At 42.7% G+C, this 17,926-nt stretch overlaps 1 protein-coding gene across 2 annotated transcripts; it reads right to left on the bottom strand.

Annotated features, from left to right (window-relative positions):
• Window positions 1-11,095: 11,095 nt before the first annotated feature.
• Window positions 11,096-17,570, bottom strand: eomesa (eomesodermin homolog a). Of its 2 annotated transcripts, XM_029731285.1 has the most exons (7): window positions 15,027-17,566; window positions 14,588-14,900; window positions 13,865-14,019; window positions 12,985-13,106; window positions 12,554-12,712; window positions 12,340-12,401; window positions 11,096-12,195 (listed from the first exon to the last, which is right to left on the bottom strand). In XM_029731285.1, exons 1-7 carry the CDS (start codon window positions 15,289-15,291, stop codon window positions 11,445-11,447), a joined length of 1,827 nt encoding a protein of 608 aa, XP_029587145.1. In that variant the 5' UTR covers window positions 15,292-17,566; the 3' UTR covers window positions 11,096-11,444. The 2 variants fall into 2 exon arrangements, with proteins under 2 accessions (XP_029587145.1, XP_029587144.1); XM_029731284.1 differs by having other exon boundaries at window positions 14,588-17,570.
• Between the last annotated feature and the right edge of the window lie 356 nt (window positions 17,571-17,926).

The following is a 17,926-nucleotide window of genomic DNA, read 5'->3' on the forward strand; positions in this document are numbered from 1 at the left end:
TAATGACTTCTTAATCGGATACAATACAACTGTCCTTCGTGAACAAATGAACAATCCCGCACGAGAACCCCAACTGAAAATACACATTAAATAACCCCCCACTAATGACAAACACAAAACAGGTGCGGGATAGACAGACAAAACCAACAGACACAGAAACAACGATCGGTGGCAGCTAATAGGCCGGCGACGACGACCGGCGAGCGCCGCCCGACCGAGGAGGGCGAGGCGCCGGCCGATCCGGACGGCGACGGTGGAATTCTTGTAGCATCGGTGGATCTAGAATGTCCGCCGCCGGAACCCAGCACCTCTCCTCCGGACCGTACCCCTCCCAGTCCACGAGGTACTGCAGGCCCCCTACCCGACGTCGGGAGTCCAGGATGGTTCGGACTGTGTACGCCGGGGCCCGATGTGGTACTAAATGCGGTTTTCCACTCGTCTCCATCTCGGATACGCACCAGGTTATATGCGCTCCTGAGATCTAATTTCGTGAAGAAGCGCGCCCCGTGAAATGACTCCACTGCCGTAGCAATGAGAGGTAGCGGGTAACTGAAACCCACTGTGATAGCATTTAGACCTCTATAGTCAATGCACGGGCGCAGACCTCCCTCCTTCTTTTTCACGAAAAAGAAGCTCGAGGAGACGGGGGATTTAGAGGGCCGAATGTATCCCTGTCTCAAGGACTCAGTGACGTATGTATCCATAGCCACTGTCTCCTCCTGAGACAGAGGATACACGTGACTCCTAGGAAGAACCGCGTCGGCCTGGAGGTTTATCGCACAATCCCCTCGTCGATGGGGTGGTAATAGAGTCGCCTTCGTCTTACTGAAGGCGATAGCCAAATCGGCATACTCTGAGGGAATGTGCACGGTGGAGACTTGGTCTGGACTCTCCACCGTAGTCGCACCGATGGAAACTCCTATGCACCTACCTGAGCACTCCCTCGACCACCCCGTAAGAGCCCTCTGTCTCCACGAAATCTGAGGGTTGTGCGTAGCCAGCCAGGGGATTCCCAGTACCACCGGAAACGCTGGGGAGTCAATGAGGAACAGGCTGATACGCTCCTCATGACCCCCCCACGTCTGCATCACCAGTGGCACTGTGACCTCCCCTACCTGGCCTGACCCTAGCGGTCGACTATCTAAGACGTGCACGGGGAAGGGGTGGTCCAGCTGAACCAGGGGAATCCCTAACCTCTTCGCTAACCCAAGGTCCATAAAACTCCCAGCTGCACCTGAATCGACTAGTGCCTTATACTGGAAGTGAGGGGAAAAATCTGGAAAACAAACCGAGGTGTACATGTGGTCGACAGGGGGCTCTGGGTGTGGCTGGTGCGGACTCACCTGGGGTTTCGAAGTAGTGCTCTGCCTGCCCTCCGAACTCCCGGGGGGACCACTCCAGCACCGGTCCACAGTGTGTCCTCTGCGTCCACATCGGGTGCAGGAGAGACCCCCCCCTCCGGTCCTCCTCGACGCAGCCCCCCCTATCTCCATGGGCTGTGGAGCGGGGGGACTGGGAGGCGGAACGAACAGGCCCCGACTGGAACGTCCCCGGGAAGCCAGCAGGTTGTCCAGTCTAATGGACAAGTCCACCAGTTGGTCGAGGGTGGAGGCGTTGTCCCTACAGGCCAGCTCCCGGCGGACGTCCTCGCGAAGGCTACACCTATAGTGGTCTATCAAGGCCCGCTCGTTCCACCCCGATCCAGCGGCGAGAGTCCGGAATTCTAGGGCGAAATCCTGAGCGCTCCTCGTCTCCTATCTCAAATGGAATAACCGCTCACCCGCCGCCCTGCCCTCCGGGGGATGATCGAAAACCGCCCGGAAGCGGCGGGTGAACTCAGGGTAGTCGCCCCGAGCCGAGTCTGGGCCATCCCAGACCGCATTGGCCCATTCTAGGGCTCGACCCGTGAGACAGGAGACGAGGACGCTCACCCTCTCTTCGTCGGAGGGGGGGGGCGGACGGTCGCCAGGTAGAGTTCCAATTGGAGCAAGAACCCCTTGCACCCAGCGGCCGTCCCATCGAACTCCCGGGGAGGAGTAATCCGGATACCACCGGCGCCCGCTTCAGGGGGTGTGTGTAGGGGCGCAGGGTGAGGGACCGGAGCTGGTCCAGCTGGGGAAGCACCTCTCTCCCAATTCTCCAACCGGGCCAACACCTGGTCCATGGCCGAGCCTAGGCGGTGGAGGAGGCTGGCGTGTTGAGAGACCTGCTCAGCCATGGACGGCGCTTCTGCTCCTGCTGATTCCATTTTATTGGTGCGGGATTCTGTCACGAGCGTCTAGGACCAGTAGATATGTGAAATCAGGAGCAGGAGACAGAGGGCCGGAGCAACTGAGTTTTAATAAGAAATACCAGTCGTAATAGCCGTTGGGCACAGGGCGTGTGGCGAAGTCCGCCAGGAGAAAACACTTTTCTCAACAAAAAAAACAAAGAAGCGCACTGAAAAAACAAACAGCGCGCGGGGCGCAGCCCGGCAATATAATGACTTCTTAATCGGATACAATACAACTGTCCTTCGTGAACAAATGAACAATCCCGCACGAGAACCCCAACTGAAAATACACATTAAATAACCCCCCACTAATGACAAACACAAAACAGGTGCGGGATAGACAGACAAAACCAACAGACACAGAAACAACGATCGGTGGCAGCTAATAGGCCGGCGACGACGACCGGCGAGCGCCGCCCGACCGAGGAGGGGCGCCACCTTCGTTAGATACTGTGACAACACCTTAGCCAAATACATTTCAACTCAGTTTTTTCACAATTCCTGACATTTAATCCTCGTAAAAATTCCCTGTCTTTGGTCAGTTAGGATCACCACTTTATTTTAAGAATGTGAAATGTCAGAATAATAGTATAATAGAGAGAATGATTTATTTAAGATGTATTTCTTTCATCACATTCCCAGTGGGTCAGAAGTTTACATACACTCAATTAGTATTTGGCAGCATTGCCATTAAATTGTTTAACTTGGGTCAAACGTTTTGGATAGCCTTCCACAGATGAACGTGGTACCTTCAAGCGTTTGGAAATTGCTCCCAAGGATGAGCCAGACTTGTGCAGGTCTAAAAAAAAAATTCTGAGGTCTTGGCTGATTTCTTTTGATTTTCGAATGATGTCAAGCAAAGAGCCACAGAGTTTGAAGGTAGGCCTTGAAATACATCCACAGGTACACCTCCAATTGACTCAAATGTTATCATTTAGCCTATCAGAAGCTTCTAAAGATATGACATCATTTTCTGGAATTTTCCAAGCTGTTTAAAGGCACAGTCAACTTAGTGTATGTAAACTTCTGACCCACTGGAATTGTGATACAGTGAATTATAAGTGAAATAATCTGTCTGTAAGCAATTGTTGGAAAAATTACTTGTGTCATGCACAAAGTAGATGTCCTAACCGACTTGCCAACACTATAGTTTGTTAGCAAGAAATTTGTGGAGTGGTTGAAAAACAGGTTTTAATGACTCCAACCTAAGTGTATGTGAACTTCTGACTTCAACTGTACATATCTCCCTGGCATTTTACATAATCTATGCAGCAGCATGCAAGACATTTTTGGACTCACCTTGTTGTGCTGTGCTCACTTGAACAGGAAGGTGGCACGGCGGTCCTTCGTGGGCAAATTCTGTCATCAATCTTTGCCATCAACGTCTGGCATTCTCTGTATTTATGGTGCTTTCAAGACAACTGGGAACTCTGGGAAGAAAAAGGTTCAATCATGATGACGTCAGTGATCTTCAGGTCGTAGCTCTAGAAAGAGGCCTGAGTTCCCGATTTACAATTCTGAGTTCAAAACTTATTTTCCCAGTCGTAGCTCGTTTTTCCCATGTTCCCAGTTATCTTGAACTCACAGTTTGCCACTGATTCCTTTCAAACCACTCATTGTTGAATTTGCGATTTCCAACTTTGAGCACAGATACATTTTCTCTATAATTTATTTTCATTATTTATCTTCATATGACAAGGATTAAATAGGATATGCCAGTAGATTGTCGACTTGATTCATGATGATGACTGCTAACTAAGATTTTGAAAGTATGATGTTGACATGATCAGTCCAATCAAAGCTACTGTAGATTTAACTTTATTTGACGTAATTTTATCTGTGGCCAATGACCTTGAGCCTTCTTGGATGGGCACTTCTAATGTAACTCTATGGCAGCACCCAAGGGGCTAGAACTTTAGAATTCTACCCTTAGACTTGGCGGTGACGTAGTGTCCCCATTAGTGACAGAACACTGAGCCAATCATGGCGCAACGCTCCGTATTTTCTGCTGGCTTGCCCCACCACCACAGAAAACACTGAGCTAGGCTGAAACACCTGCATTTTGGAGCTCCCTTACTCAAGAAAGCAAAAAAGAGACCATGTTTTTATGTGGCTTTATTAACTCAATGATATATATATATATTTTTTTACATTGTTTGCAAACTGGTGACACGTATTAATGCCAAAATAACATGCAAAACAGGCAAGCCCCACCCCCCCCCCAAACAAATTGCCCCACCTGCCCTGAGTGACGGGTCGCCACTGCTCCTGGGTGTCATTATTATTTCCACTGCAATTTCCTACCGTCCACTAGGGGCAGCACGAGCACCTATTACCATCTAGTAGGCGCGTGTGCTAAGGCTCCGAGGATCGCGGGTTCAATCCCAATTCTAGGCATTCATTTAAAACATTTTTTTTTAACCCTATCCCAAACCTTACCCCCTACCTTAACCACTCGGAATGAATGCCTAAACTTAACCGTCAAGTTTGTTCTGTTTTAACCCTATCCCAAACCTTAACCCTAACCTTAACCACTCGGAATGAATGCCTAAACTTAATTGTCGAATTTAACGTTTCGGTTTCACTTTTGCATAGTTTGACTGACAGCTAAAACACGTCAAAATACTTCTTAATTAAAACAGCCACACAGTGCATAATCTAAAGGCGGAACCACATTCGCCCCAGCCCAACAGTGCATAATTAATATGGCCCCAAAGTGCATATCTCTGTTGCTGTAGTTATGTACGGGGACTGCATTTTCTTTGGTGATTGAGTTGGGTTCTTATGTGAAAACAGAACATTGGGACCAGTGAAGGCCTATGAGAAGGGCACATACAAAGTCCCTGTATACCCAGACCTAGACCAGTACAATAGACCTAGATGTTCAAATTACAGCTTGCTGGTTAATTCAATGTAGATGAAATCGATGGCTAATATAGAGCCTAACTGATACTGAATAAAAAAAATATTATGGGAAGCTAAGTAAACAATTTGCACATCGGCAGTTGAAAAATAATAGTAAATTCACCACTTCCTATTGCTACTCTCCTCCCACTGCACCCAGCTCTTGTACTCAACAATGTCTGAGTTTCAAGCGCATGCCATGAGTGGTTGTGAACGGCAACCAGAGTCTATCGACTTGTTGTCGGAGTTCTGACTTGTAGCGGCTCCCATGGCTCTCTCTTGTTTTGTCTAGGAAATATCTATTGACTTCTTCAGGATTGGTGGGTCCTAAGTGTCATATTCAAATCAGGATTTTACTGTATATTATGGACTGCAAGAGAAAAGGACAAGACCATATGCTATAAAGGTCCTCAAGCACCACCAATGCAAGTGGCCATCTAGTGTTTAGGCTCAAGGCTACTGGGCCCCTTGAGACCTTAGTGGCCCTGTGCTGCATTGCCCTCCAATATCTATGCAGGCTACTTTTAAAGCACTAATTTCCTTCAAGGCAAACTTCACTTGGAAAATATCTTGGGTGTTCACTTGACAAGCCTAAATATCAAGCTACATAGTTGACTGTATGGCCACACCTCGTGCCTGGTGTTATAGGCAGAGGTCAATACACAAGAGCAAACAAGAGCACCTAGGTCGTCAGATGCTTCAGATGCTCCGGAATACGTTTATTCACTGACATAAACACAGAGCAAACAAGGTCGATTTTTGTTCCAATCTCCATCCCCCAGAGTCTATTTCTTGCATGATTCCTTCCTGAGAGGCCAGAACAATCAGAACTCTAGCTTGTTAGGAGGTGTTAATTGGAGTTAGTCAGATGCTTCACTTTCTGTCAAGGAGTCTGACAACAGAATTAATTAGAATACGGGTTATTTAAATCAGTGTTCTCAATGTGAATGTTATGACTTCTCCCTTTACTACAACCAACCATTTGGACATTGGATATAGTGCATACATTTCTGCAAAAAAAGCATATATTATTCATTATTTACACTGATTTACACCAGTTTACTGGTGAATTTATATGAAGGTTAGTATAATGAGGAAAGAAGCAGAGTTGCTGTCCAAAGGTGGCTGTGATGTTAACAATAGAACACTGTCTTTTCCAAATAGACTTGTAAGTCCAATCAGGGCCGGCCCTAGCCTTTTGGGGGCCCTAAGCAAGATTTGGTTGGGGGCCCCCACCTCGCGGACAATACATTTTAGTGGTTCCCCTCTTGACGGCGGAGAGAACATTTTGACTTTTTAAAGTTAACTTCATGCAATTCTGCATGTTTTGCCATTGGGCATAGAGAAAATGTTGTGGTTTTAAAGCAAGTTACCTGCAATTCTGCACATTTCACCATGGAGCAGAGAGAAGAATTTGCAGTTTTAAAGCTAATGTCCTGACATTTAAAAAATGTTGCCATGACTTCTGCCATGTTAATATGATATCTGAGTAAGAGTGACTAACAAAATCAGTAGGGACCCCCTGGACGTCACGGCCCCTGGGCACGTGCCCTTCGTACCCGGTTGGTAATTCGGCCATGTATACAAGTTTTCATAGCTGGATAGATTAACTTACCAATCTAAAAAAAATAGCTGACATGGACTAATTGAGTGACTGTCAGTGACTGACATAACAAGAGGAAAACTGCTGATACACAACCAAATTTTGAAATTGCACCTTGTGCATTCTACCACAGATTATCCATTATATTGACCAGATACTCTAGTGGCTGCTCAAACAATGAAAAGAAAAGAAAATGTTGAGCCAATGAGAGGGCAGATACGCGTGTGAACAACAGGCACAATGTTTTCCACTAGTTATCACAGCCACAATGTCAATATTGGCTATATTGTAAAAGTTTTGATTTTAGTTTAAGGTTAGGGTTAAGCACAAGGTTTGCAGTGTAGTTAAGGTTAGGTTTAGGTTTAAAATCACATTTTAAGGCATCAATTGTAGAAATAGATGGGGTTTAGGACTTTTTGGCTGTTGTAACTACGACCATGCACAACTCCGATATAATGTTTTTTCTCAAAGTTTTTTCTCAAAGTCTGGTTTTTGTTGGATTTATATGTTGCTTGATGGTGGTGAACTTTTGCGATGCTGACACCCAGGCCTTACACAAGCACCACCATACTGTCGTGTCGTATTGAATGAACTCACAGATTGTAGTAATAATAGGCTAATATTAATAACAATAATTATCAGTAAATGATTATCTATAATATGGATGTGGTCGTGTTCTTTGTAGATGAATGAGGTCCATCACAAAAACTTGAGTCTTGTCTTCTTTGCAAATTTGGAACCAAAATGTGGGGCTCAAAACAGGTTGGGCTCTGCTCCACCTGCCCTGAATGTCACGACTTCCGCCGAAGTCGGTCCCTCTCCTTGTTCGGGCGGCGTTCGACGTCACCGGCCTTCTAGCCATCGCCGATCCACTTTTCATTTTCCATTTGTTTTGTCTTTGTCTTACACACCTGGTTTCAATCCCCCAATTACTTGTTCATTATTTAACCCTCTGTTCCCCCATGTTTGTTTGTGAGTAATTGTTTATTGTATTGCGGTCCGTATTGTGTGGCCTTGTATTTACGACGTGTATTGTGATATATTTTGAGTAAAATTGCTTTCTTTACTCTTATCTGCTGTCCTGTGCCTGACTCATCTCACCAGCTACACACAGACGCTTTTACACTGAATGACGGGTCGCCACTGATAGTATGTATCGAAATATGCCTTATTTACTTTAAAGAACTAATAAAATAGTGATTTGTCAGACATCATAGGCAGCAGTTCTATACAGATGAGATGATGACTTGGAATTAAATAATAAAGTCATCAAATAGGCCTAAAACAGATAATATACACAACTGAAATATTTTATAAAAGTAATACATTATGGTTGATAAGCAGTAATGGGTAGTCGCCACCATCATGGGACTTTTATTAATTGTTTTATTCTGTGTTGTTACAACATTAACCCACATAATGCATAGTGCATTTAAAGTCTAAAAAAAATTACCGAAACCGAAATCAAAGACCGTAATCATTTTTTTCTAATCAAACTGAAACCGAACCGACTTCTAAAAGCACTAATCGCTCAGCACTAATTCACATACTGTCCATACTGTCTATACACCATTCACATACAATACATTCAGTGCCTTCGGAAAGTATTCAGAACCCTTCCCTTTTTCCACATTTTGTTACATTACAGCCTTATTCTTAATAAATGTTTTTTTCCCTCAGCAAAAAATGTTTTTTAGAAATAAAAAACAAATACCTTATTTACTTAAGTATACTTAAGTATTCAGGCCCTTTGCTATGAGACTCAAAATTGAGCTCAGATGCATCCTATTTCCATTGATCATCCTTGAGATGTTTCTACAACTTGAGTCCACCTGTGGTAAATTCAAATGTCTATATAAGGTCCCACAGTTGACAGTCCATGTCAGAGCAAAAACCAAGCCATGAGGTCAAAGGAATTGTCCGTAGAGCTCCGAGGCAGGATTGTGTTGAGGCACCGATCTGGGGAAGGGTACACAAATATTTCTGCAGCATTGAAGGTCCCCAAGAACACAGTGGCCTCCATCATTCTTAAATGGAAGAAGTTTGGAACCTCCAAGACTCTTCCTAGAGCTGGCTGCCCGGATTGAACTCTTTGGCCTTAATGCCAAGTGTCACATCTGGAGGAAACCTGGCACCATCATTATGGTGAAGCATGTTGGTTTCAGCATCATGCTGTGTAGATGTTTTTCAGCTGGAGACTAGTCAGGATTGAGGCAAAGATGAACGGAGCAAAGTACAGTGAGATACTTGATGAAAACCTGCTCCAGAGCGCTCAGGACCTTAGACTGGGGAGAAGGTTCATCTTCCAACAGGACAATAACCCTAAGCACACACCCAAGACAACACAGGAGTGGCTTTGGGACAAGTCTCTGAATGTCCTTGAGTGGCCCAGCCAGTGCCCGGAATTGAACCCGATCTAACATCTCTGTAGAGACCTGAAAATAGCTGTACAGCAACGCTCCCCATCCAACCTGACAGAGCTTGAGAGGATCTACAGAGAAGAATGGGAGAAACTCCCCAAATACAGGTGTGCCAAGCTTGTAGCGCTATACCCAAGAAGACTTGAGGCTGTAATCACTGCCAAAGGTGCTTCAACAAAGTACTGAGTAAAGGGTCTGAATTCTTGTATAAATGTGATATTTCATTATTTTATTTTTAATACATTAGAAAAAATGTCATAAAAGCTATTTTTGTTTTGTCACTATGGGGTATTGTGTGTAGATTGAGGAAAATAAACAATTGAATCAATTCTAGAATAAGGCTGTAACGTAACAAAATGTGGAAAAAGTCGAAAGGTCTGATTAATTTCCGAATGCACTGTATACACTGAGTGTACAGAACATCCACTCTTTCCACGACATAGACTGACCAGGGGAATCCAGGTGAAAGCTATTAAGACTTATTGATGTCACTTGTTCAATCCACTTCAATCAGTGTATATGAAGGGGAGGAGACAGGTTAAAGAAGGATTTTTAAGTCTTGAAATAAATGAGACATGGATTGTGTATGTGTACCATTCAAAGGGTGAATGGGTAAGACAAAAGATGTCAGTGCCTTTGAACGGGATATGGTAGGTAGTAGGTGCCAGGCGCGCCAATTTGAGTGTGTCAAGAACTGCAACGCTGCTGGATTTTTCACACTCAACAGTTTCCATTTTGTTACATTACATTACATTACATTTGTTACATTTTATTAAAAAATCCTCAGCAATCAGCACACAATGCCCCATAATGACAAAGCGAAAACATTTTTGCAAATGTATTAAAACTCAAAAACTGTATTCAGACCCTTTGCTATGAGACTCGAAATTGAGCTTAGGTGCATCCTGTTTCCATTAATCATCATTGAGATGCTTCTACAACGTGATTGGTGTGCACCTGTGGTAACTTCCATTGATTGGACATGATTTTTGCTCTGACATGGACTGTCAACTGTGAGACTTTATATAGACAGGCGTGTGCCTTTCCAAATCAAGTCAATTCTTAAATGGAAGAAGTTTGGAAGGGTTCTGAATACTTTCCTAAGGCACTGTAGAGTCCATGCCCCAACGAATTGAGATTGTTCTGATGGCAAAAGGGGGTGCAACTCAATATTAGGAAGGTGTTCCTAATGTTTTGTACACTCTGAGTAAATTTACAGTATATTCCGGACTCTGGTTCGTAAGCTAATTTCCTGCAATTCTATCCATTTTGCGATGGGGTTTTGTACTGTCTATTTAAACACTGTATTCTCGACATAGCTCATTCTAATATTACTACTGTACATTGCATTTTATTTGCTGTTTATACACACTGCATATTTATTTATATAATGGATTCTTGACATAGCTCACTAATAGATCTATTGATGCACACATCATTCGTAGAATATCTTGTGTAAATTATTTTGGTGTATATACACATAGATTGCATTTTTTTGATTATTACATTGCTATTTGGGTTGTTAAATTGGATTCATTCCAACACTTCTTATAAACATTTGGGGGGGGATTATTCGTGCTGTTTGACTTTATACAGCATTGTTAGGAGCTAGTAACATAAGCATTTTGCTGCACACGTTTGCTATATCATCTGCTAAACTGTGTAGGCTACCAATAAACTTTTATTTATTTCCACAACAAAGAGTGTAGAAGAGTAAGGCTCAACTTCTTTGCTGTTTTCGTGCCCTGGCTACCACGCTGTGAACAGCATGTAGTGAACCTTTGTACATGCGCAGATACTATGTGTGAATGTAAGAGAGCGAAGTCTTGCATCTAAATATATGCGTTACTGCTTGTGGCAACGTCATTTCAAGACTCAATTTGCAAAGTGGGACGATTGTTTATGAAAGATTGTTTTTATTACCCATTTCATAACACCTCCATGAAGACAATTTGTACAAGATACATCACATACTAAAGTGCACAAATACTGTACAACGAAATTACTTTAAATAAAATCACATTTGTAAAAATAAAATTAACTGGGGACATGTTTTAAAAACAACAATTTGTCACAATGCATGTGCGTGTTCAGGTATGGGGTTGGGGGGTGAGCTTGTGCAGCTTGCTTGGGAGCACGAAGCTTTGGCACCTTTAGATAAAAGTTAATAAAGGGTGTTTAAAAGGTAAAGGGGAGCACTGAATTAAAAACAACAAATTATACGATTTTAATAAATACAGTCTTTTTAGGGGCTTGTGTAGAAGGCATAGTAGCCCATGCCTTTGGGGTTGTCTTTGTTGAACTCTTCCGCTGTGGTCAAGTCCTCACACTTGATGGTGGGCGAGTTCTCTGTGCTCGACCCACCAGGTGACATCCGGCGTCTCTTGCAGACCATGGAGTACACGCCCGAATCGTTAGAGTCCACAGATTTCAGCGAGTGGGAGGTCTCGATCCAGGTGGAGGCTGCGGTGCTCTCCTCGGGCAGCTTGTCTTTGCTAGCAGCCAGTTGGTCGTCTGTGAAGGCTGGGGGGCTGGGCCGAGGGGACCAGGGCAGGCCTGTGGTCATCTTTCTCTGGTAAGTGCTTCTGGTGCCCCAGCTGGCCGCCATTGAGGCGAAAGCCGAGTCGGGGTAGTAGCTGAGGGCATGGGAGGTCTGGAGGGGCAGGGGCTTGATGCCGTAGGACAGCAAACTGCTGGCTGAGTAGTCCTGGTCGTAGGACAGGTCCAGTTTGTTGGAGCCTGACTGCTGGACCGGGGTGACGAACCAGCGCTGAGCCGAGCTGGCCCCGACGTCTTCGGCCTGGGGGGAGAGGAGACTGTTGGTCTGGGGCACAGCCCGCTCCCCGGTGTAGAAGCGGTTCTGGGGCAGGTTGTTGACAAACTGGTCCTGGAAGAAGGGCTGCATGGCATAGCGGGCACCCGGCACAATCTGGTGAGAGCGAGGGGAGGCTGTCGGGGAGGGAGTCAGCCTGTCACCCTCTGGTGCTGTATACATCCTGTGGAAGAGAGAGACAAAGGTCCAAGGATGAGTAATTTGCAAGAGAAAAACAAGTTCACACTTGACAGACTAAAAGTAGCAGAGCAGTAAAAAATGGTGACAAAACCGCATGCAAAATAGGATGCAAGACATTGTCACTTACGAGTCATAGTTGTCTCTGAAGCCTTTAGCAAAGGGGTTGTGGTCGATTTTAAGCTGTGTGATCTGGAAAGGAGAGAAGATACATGTTCAAGCCATGGTCGGCAGAGTTGACAAAAACACATTTTATAGACACAGTCAATATAGAAACTTAAGAAAAATCTTAAGCAGATAAGATGTTTCTTATGTAGATAAGATGATGGTAGTGGGTATCTTACGTCTGTATTCTGGTAGGCAGTGACTGCGATGAACTGGTTCTCTGGGAAGGTAAAAGTCTGTGTCTTAGCCTCACTGCCTACGTCCTCCACTCCCTCTTCTGTGACCTCCACGATGTGGAGCCGAGGCTGGTATTTATGAAGAGACTGCAAGACAATCATCTACAAGAAAAAAAGTGGGAATTCAAAGTTAGTGCTTGGGGTTCTCATGGAATGCGTTAAAAACAGTTACTGTGGTTGGTCACTTGTCACATCACCAATTACATTTTGGAGACTCTTGCCAATAGCACTGTAAAAATTTAAGAAAACGATGGTTTTGGACTAATTTGGGATCTCTTATGCCTGGTAAAACACCAAAGAAAGCTTTTAAAAAGTAGCCCAAGACATTTGAGTCGCAATAAAAAAAAAAAGCTAAATTATGGTGTAGGCCTCACCTGTGTGTTATTATTGTTTGCCCCTTTATTGTTGGTCAGCTTCAGTTTGCCGAAGGAGATCTCTTGCCTCATCCAGTGAGCGCCAGTGTTTGGGGATTCAGGATGAACATACATCTTGTTACCTGTGATTGAATAAATGATGTGGGACATAAAACATACAAATATTAAGTACAAATGCAGCACAAATGCAAAACACACATTGAAAGAATAGCACAGATATTTTCCATTTCTTGAACTTGAACTTCTCTTACATTTAAAAAAAAAAACTGCAATTTGTCAATTTACCAAGTAACTTGCAGTCAAACTATTATTGAATCATGTGCTCAGGATTTCAACGTTAAAAGCAATCAGATGTGAAACTGTGGAGCTATTAGGCTAACATTTAAATATGATTCAATTGCAAAAAACATGCAAATGGAAGATTGACGTTTACAAGTCAAATATAATTAAAACATTGGCAGGCCATTTTACATTATATGAAAATAAATGTAAAAAAATTACACATTACTGATAATGAATTATAATTTAATCTGTTTTCCATGAAAACTGAAGACAAACCAAGCACATTATGGACGAGTTCATGTTGCAAGGTTGTGCTCTTGATATGAATGTCATCAACTAACAATGTTTGAATGGTTGTCTTTTTCTTTTAAAATGGGGTTAATAAAGCAACAAAAACAAAGAACACAGCATAAATAACCAGTTAATTGGGTGTAAATTGCAGGGAAATATCTAACGAAACGTTCCCGATCTAAATTTCATTTAATCCCCGTTAGTTTAAATGTGCTGCTTCTGTAGACTATATGGCTGGAGGCCTTATTTAGTTTCGAAATATGCCTCTAAATAAGTACATTAAAGGTGCATTTAATATTAGTCTCACCTTGCATGTTGTTGTCTGCTTTCCCACAAGTAACCCACTTTCCTCCTTGAAATCGCCAGTGATTTGGGTCGGCCAACACGACCTCAACAAACACGTTATAATGCGCCGTCAAGTTCAGTCCAGTGATGTTGAAACTGAGAAATGGAAACATCCGCCTGAAAGAAAAGAACAAATTCGATGGCACAATTATTGCAAATAAAATTTCAAGGGTGCACTCAAAACGAAAATTACAAGAGGGAGTCATTGCATTTCAGAAGATTCGTAAGGTTAAGTCATGGCATGCACTAATTAATACTTGACACTTTATTTTCATCACATAAAAATACGATAAAAAGGCTTTAAAACTTTGTATAACCTAAATTATTATTTATAAATAAACAAGTAAATAACATTCAAATATGACACAACGAAATATAAACAACTATTGCAACATCAAAGAAGGTCGCATATTTATTAGGCTAACCATAATCAAACATTCATTTTAAAGTGTAGTGTCCCACCAAGTACAGAACATGGTGGTAATAAGCCACGGATACGTCACAGTAAAAATGGTCCCCAAAAAACACCCTAATCTGTGAGGTGCAACGCTTGTTGAGAGCTCTATGAACACGGTTATGCCTAACATTTTTAGAAGCATTAGACCAGAACCTTGATGCCATTTCGTCTAAATTTGAACATTAGTCATGAAGATTAAGCTATTTTGTTTTTAATGCCTCTGCTCACCTGCCCTGTTTCGTGATGATCATCTCGGTCTGGAATCGGTGAAACTTGAGCCACAGGGGCCGGTTGCAGAGATAAACTTGAGCCCTCGCTCCCGGTGTGGACCCCGGGAGAGCCATGGAACCAATACATGAACCCGTTCCCGGATAGGAGGGGTACAGGCATCCTGGACCCTGGCCGAACTGGTAGCTGCTGCCAAACTGACTCCGGCTAGTGCACACGGAGGACGAAAACCCCGTCGGTGGCAGGACCGATCCGTAATGAAGGGAGGAATACCTGGATCCATTTGACCCGCTGTACACTGTCCCCGTTTGTCCTGCGTATGGAAAGAGGGAACACGGGTTTGCCATATCGGAGCTCGTCTGAGAGGACGAGATGAAATATCTGTCAGAGCCAAGTTCATCTATGTTGTACCGCCGGCCAGTGGACAGGTCATCCTCACCGACCATCGGTGAGCCTTTTCTTCCGTCTGGGGTAGCTTTAGTCCCAGTGAAGGCGTCGCCCTCTCCCTCACCCATCATGGCGTTCCCCACTCCGCTCAAATATTTATTAGGACCGTTCCTTGGTTCGGATTCTGTCCGGTCAACTTGATATTCGATCTGCGATGGCCCCGGGCTATTGTTTGCACTATCTGATGATGTGAGGTTGTAAAAAGTCTTGGGTAAGTTGATATTTGATGCGCTGGGAAGAATATTCTCTAGCTGCATTATTCTTGAAATAGCAAACACTACAGAATTAAAAGATCCAAAAATAGGCTACAATCGCAACCACCAAGACGCTACACCACTGCGCCCTGGTAGGAGTCCTCTGTGGCCGTCCCTGTTCTCCTCTGCTAACCAACGCTGACCTTCTCAGTTGCACCTACGGATTTACGCACGCTATACGGTTATGATCTGCTCAAGAATTGTTCAAGTGCTCTTATATGATCGCCTTCTTTAAACACCCAACTCGTGGCAAGCGTCAGGGGAGGAGCTTTTGGGGGATCCATGTAATAAGCAACAACCCTTTCCATGCCCATTGGTTCAACTCACTGATTTAATTAAATTAGACATAGGCTATCATATTTGACATAACCATTTTAAATCCATTGCACATTTGCACGGACTTTGGGTAGCCTATTCCGTATGTTCTGACAACGATTTAGGCTATTCTACAGGCCTATGATGACATTGAATTCGCTAAATTGTTAGGCTATTCATGCGCAATGTTTGCAAATATTCTGGATAAAAGCAATTAGCCTATATGCAACGATGTTTTATGAACATTTTACAGTTTGTTGAAAGTTTGCCTGAAGGACTGGAAATCAACAGTTTCTTCCCAAAATATATTCAAGTAATTGGGAGTGGGTGAAAACACGGTTTGGTGATGAAATGTCACTTCCTTAAGTTATAAAATGCATTTGACCAATAATCATTCAGTGGGGTCTTTCTCTAACATATCATTAGCATTATATCCAACAATTCGGATTTCGTAACCTAATGCATCTGATAATAAGCACCAAGCTCTGTTGATACAGCAGTGGTTTCTGTAACAACTTTTGAGGATTTTACATTTTGTGCTTGCTTCTTCAGTTATTTACGCGGGTCGCAAAAAGCAAAATTAGCATGACAAGATCTGAATTAAATGTAAAGGGATTTGAAAATTAAAGGCTTGTATATGCTCAGTGCTTCGTTGACATTTCACAGAGATACGCTTGTTTTTGTGAGAAATCTCAGAAAATTAACAGGAATTTGGAATGAATATGAAAAACGTTTACTAAAATATGAAAATACTTCATGTCATGTCTCAAAATCGATATCCATCTTGCCTCTATATTGTTTAATGTCCTGCGGATTCGAGAATAAAGATGATGAGTTCAGCAGGAAAGTGAGCCTGTCAGTTAGCCAGTAGCCTTCATTCTTGCACAGCTGAAGTGATGCAATTTTCCTGACTTTTTACCATATTTGTTTTCTGTCAACATTGATTTTGTCACCCTGTGGCCATCCTACAAGGGTAAAAACTCCTATAACTTTTGATCGGATTATGCTAGAGACTCATGTTTGGACCATTTGTTTTCTTAGAGCACTATTTACACAATTAACATATTTTACGTATTGGTCACCCTACAAATCACGATTTTTTGGGGGGGGATTGAAACTCACTTAGATTGAAAACTTTTTGGGAGTATTTTGTTACTTTACACATTCCCCGGGCCTACATTGTATGTAGGAAATTGAACATACCCTTTGCCAACAAACCTCATGTATTTAAAGCTCCAACATGTAACTTTTTGGGCAACCCAAACAAATTCTTATAGAAATGTAAGTTATAGGTCTGTCATACTGATTGAAAGCAAGTCTAAGAAGCGGTAGATCTGTTTTATGTGGGCTATTTCTATGTTTCCCGTTCTTAACTTTCGTTTTTGCTTCTTTTACTTTCGGTTTTGTACACCAGCCAGAAAATAGTTTACAATATTTGTTGTTATGGAAAATATATTTCAAAGCGGTTTAGATTGTGCAGTGATTCTCTACACTATACTTGCTTGTTGTGTCACATACACAAAAATTAGGTGCACTATTAGAATTATTACAATTTAGCAACCTTTAATTAGACAATTCTTGTCAGAGTCATATCAGTCCGCACGTGCTCTAAGCGTCCATGCATATCAACTCCTTATTGGTCGTTTTCTTTATTGAAAATTCTTCACATGTCAAATTGAATTGCCTGCTATTGAAAAATCTCTCTTCGAATTCTACGAAAGTGTGCATGTTAAAATCAAATGGAATCAAATTATAAGAAATTAAAATGTTACATAATAATAAAGAACTTCCCTTTACTTAGATCCTTATGCACGCCACATCTTCCAGTCCTCATATGTTCTTTCTGAAGTGACAGATTTGTGTCAAGCAGCAAATATGTCAAGTGGCTCTGAGCCTGTTTACAGGAAACGGTGAAAAAAGTGAAAGTGTCACCTGTGAGGTCTGTGGTTTTCACAAAGGAAATAAATAATACATTTTTTAGATGAATTTGTTATTAATCTCACAAACTACTCATAAAACATATATCATAAATTACCATCAATTGAGAGCAATTTAATAACCTATCATTAAAAGGGAAAATATCCTATAACAATCATGGCTATCAACCAAGCAAATGATATAAAGGCAAGGTCTACTTTTGGGAATGGTTTAATTGAATGGAAAGGCTAAATGATTACCCTAGATGTGATCAAATAGCCTAAACCTATATTTAAAGAAACTGATTTTTCTAGATTTGTTGTATTTGATTTTCATATGGATTTAACCCTAACTCTTAGATTAAAAAATAATAACAATGTTTTCCCTTAATGTAACATCTGATATG

Source organism: Salmo trutta, chromosome 34 (assembly GCF_901001165.1).
Source record: "Salmo trutta chromosome 34, fSalTru1.1, whole genome shotgun sequence".
In the NCBI taxonomy this organism is placed as follows: Eukaryota; Metazoa; Chordata; class Actinopteri; order Salmoniformes; family Salmonidae; genus Salmo; species Salmo trutta.

Coding starts and splice junctions, on each gene's coding strand:
- eomesa (XM_029731284.1), bottom strand. CDS start 15,291: ATGCAGCTAGAGAATATTCTTCCCAGCGCATCAAATATCAACTTACCC. Junction 12,713..12,984: donor CAAACAATAATAACACACAG/GTGAGGCCTACA, acceptor TTTTTCTTGTAG/ATGATTGTCTTGCAGTCTCT. Junction 12,196..12,339: donor TTCAGAGACAACTATGACTC/GTAAGTGACAAT, acceptor TCTCTTCCACAG/GATGTATACAGCACCAGAGG.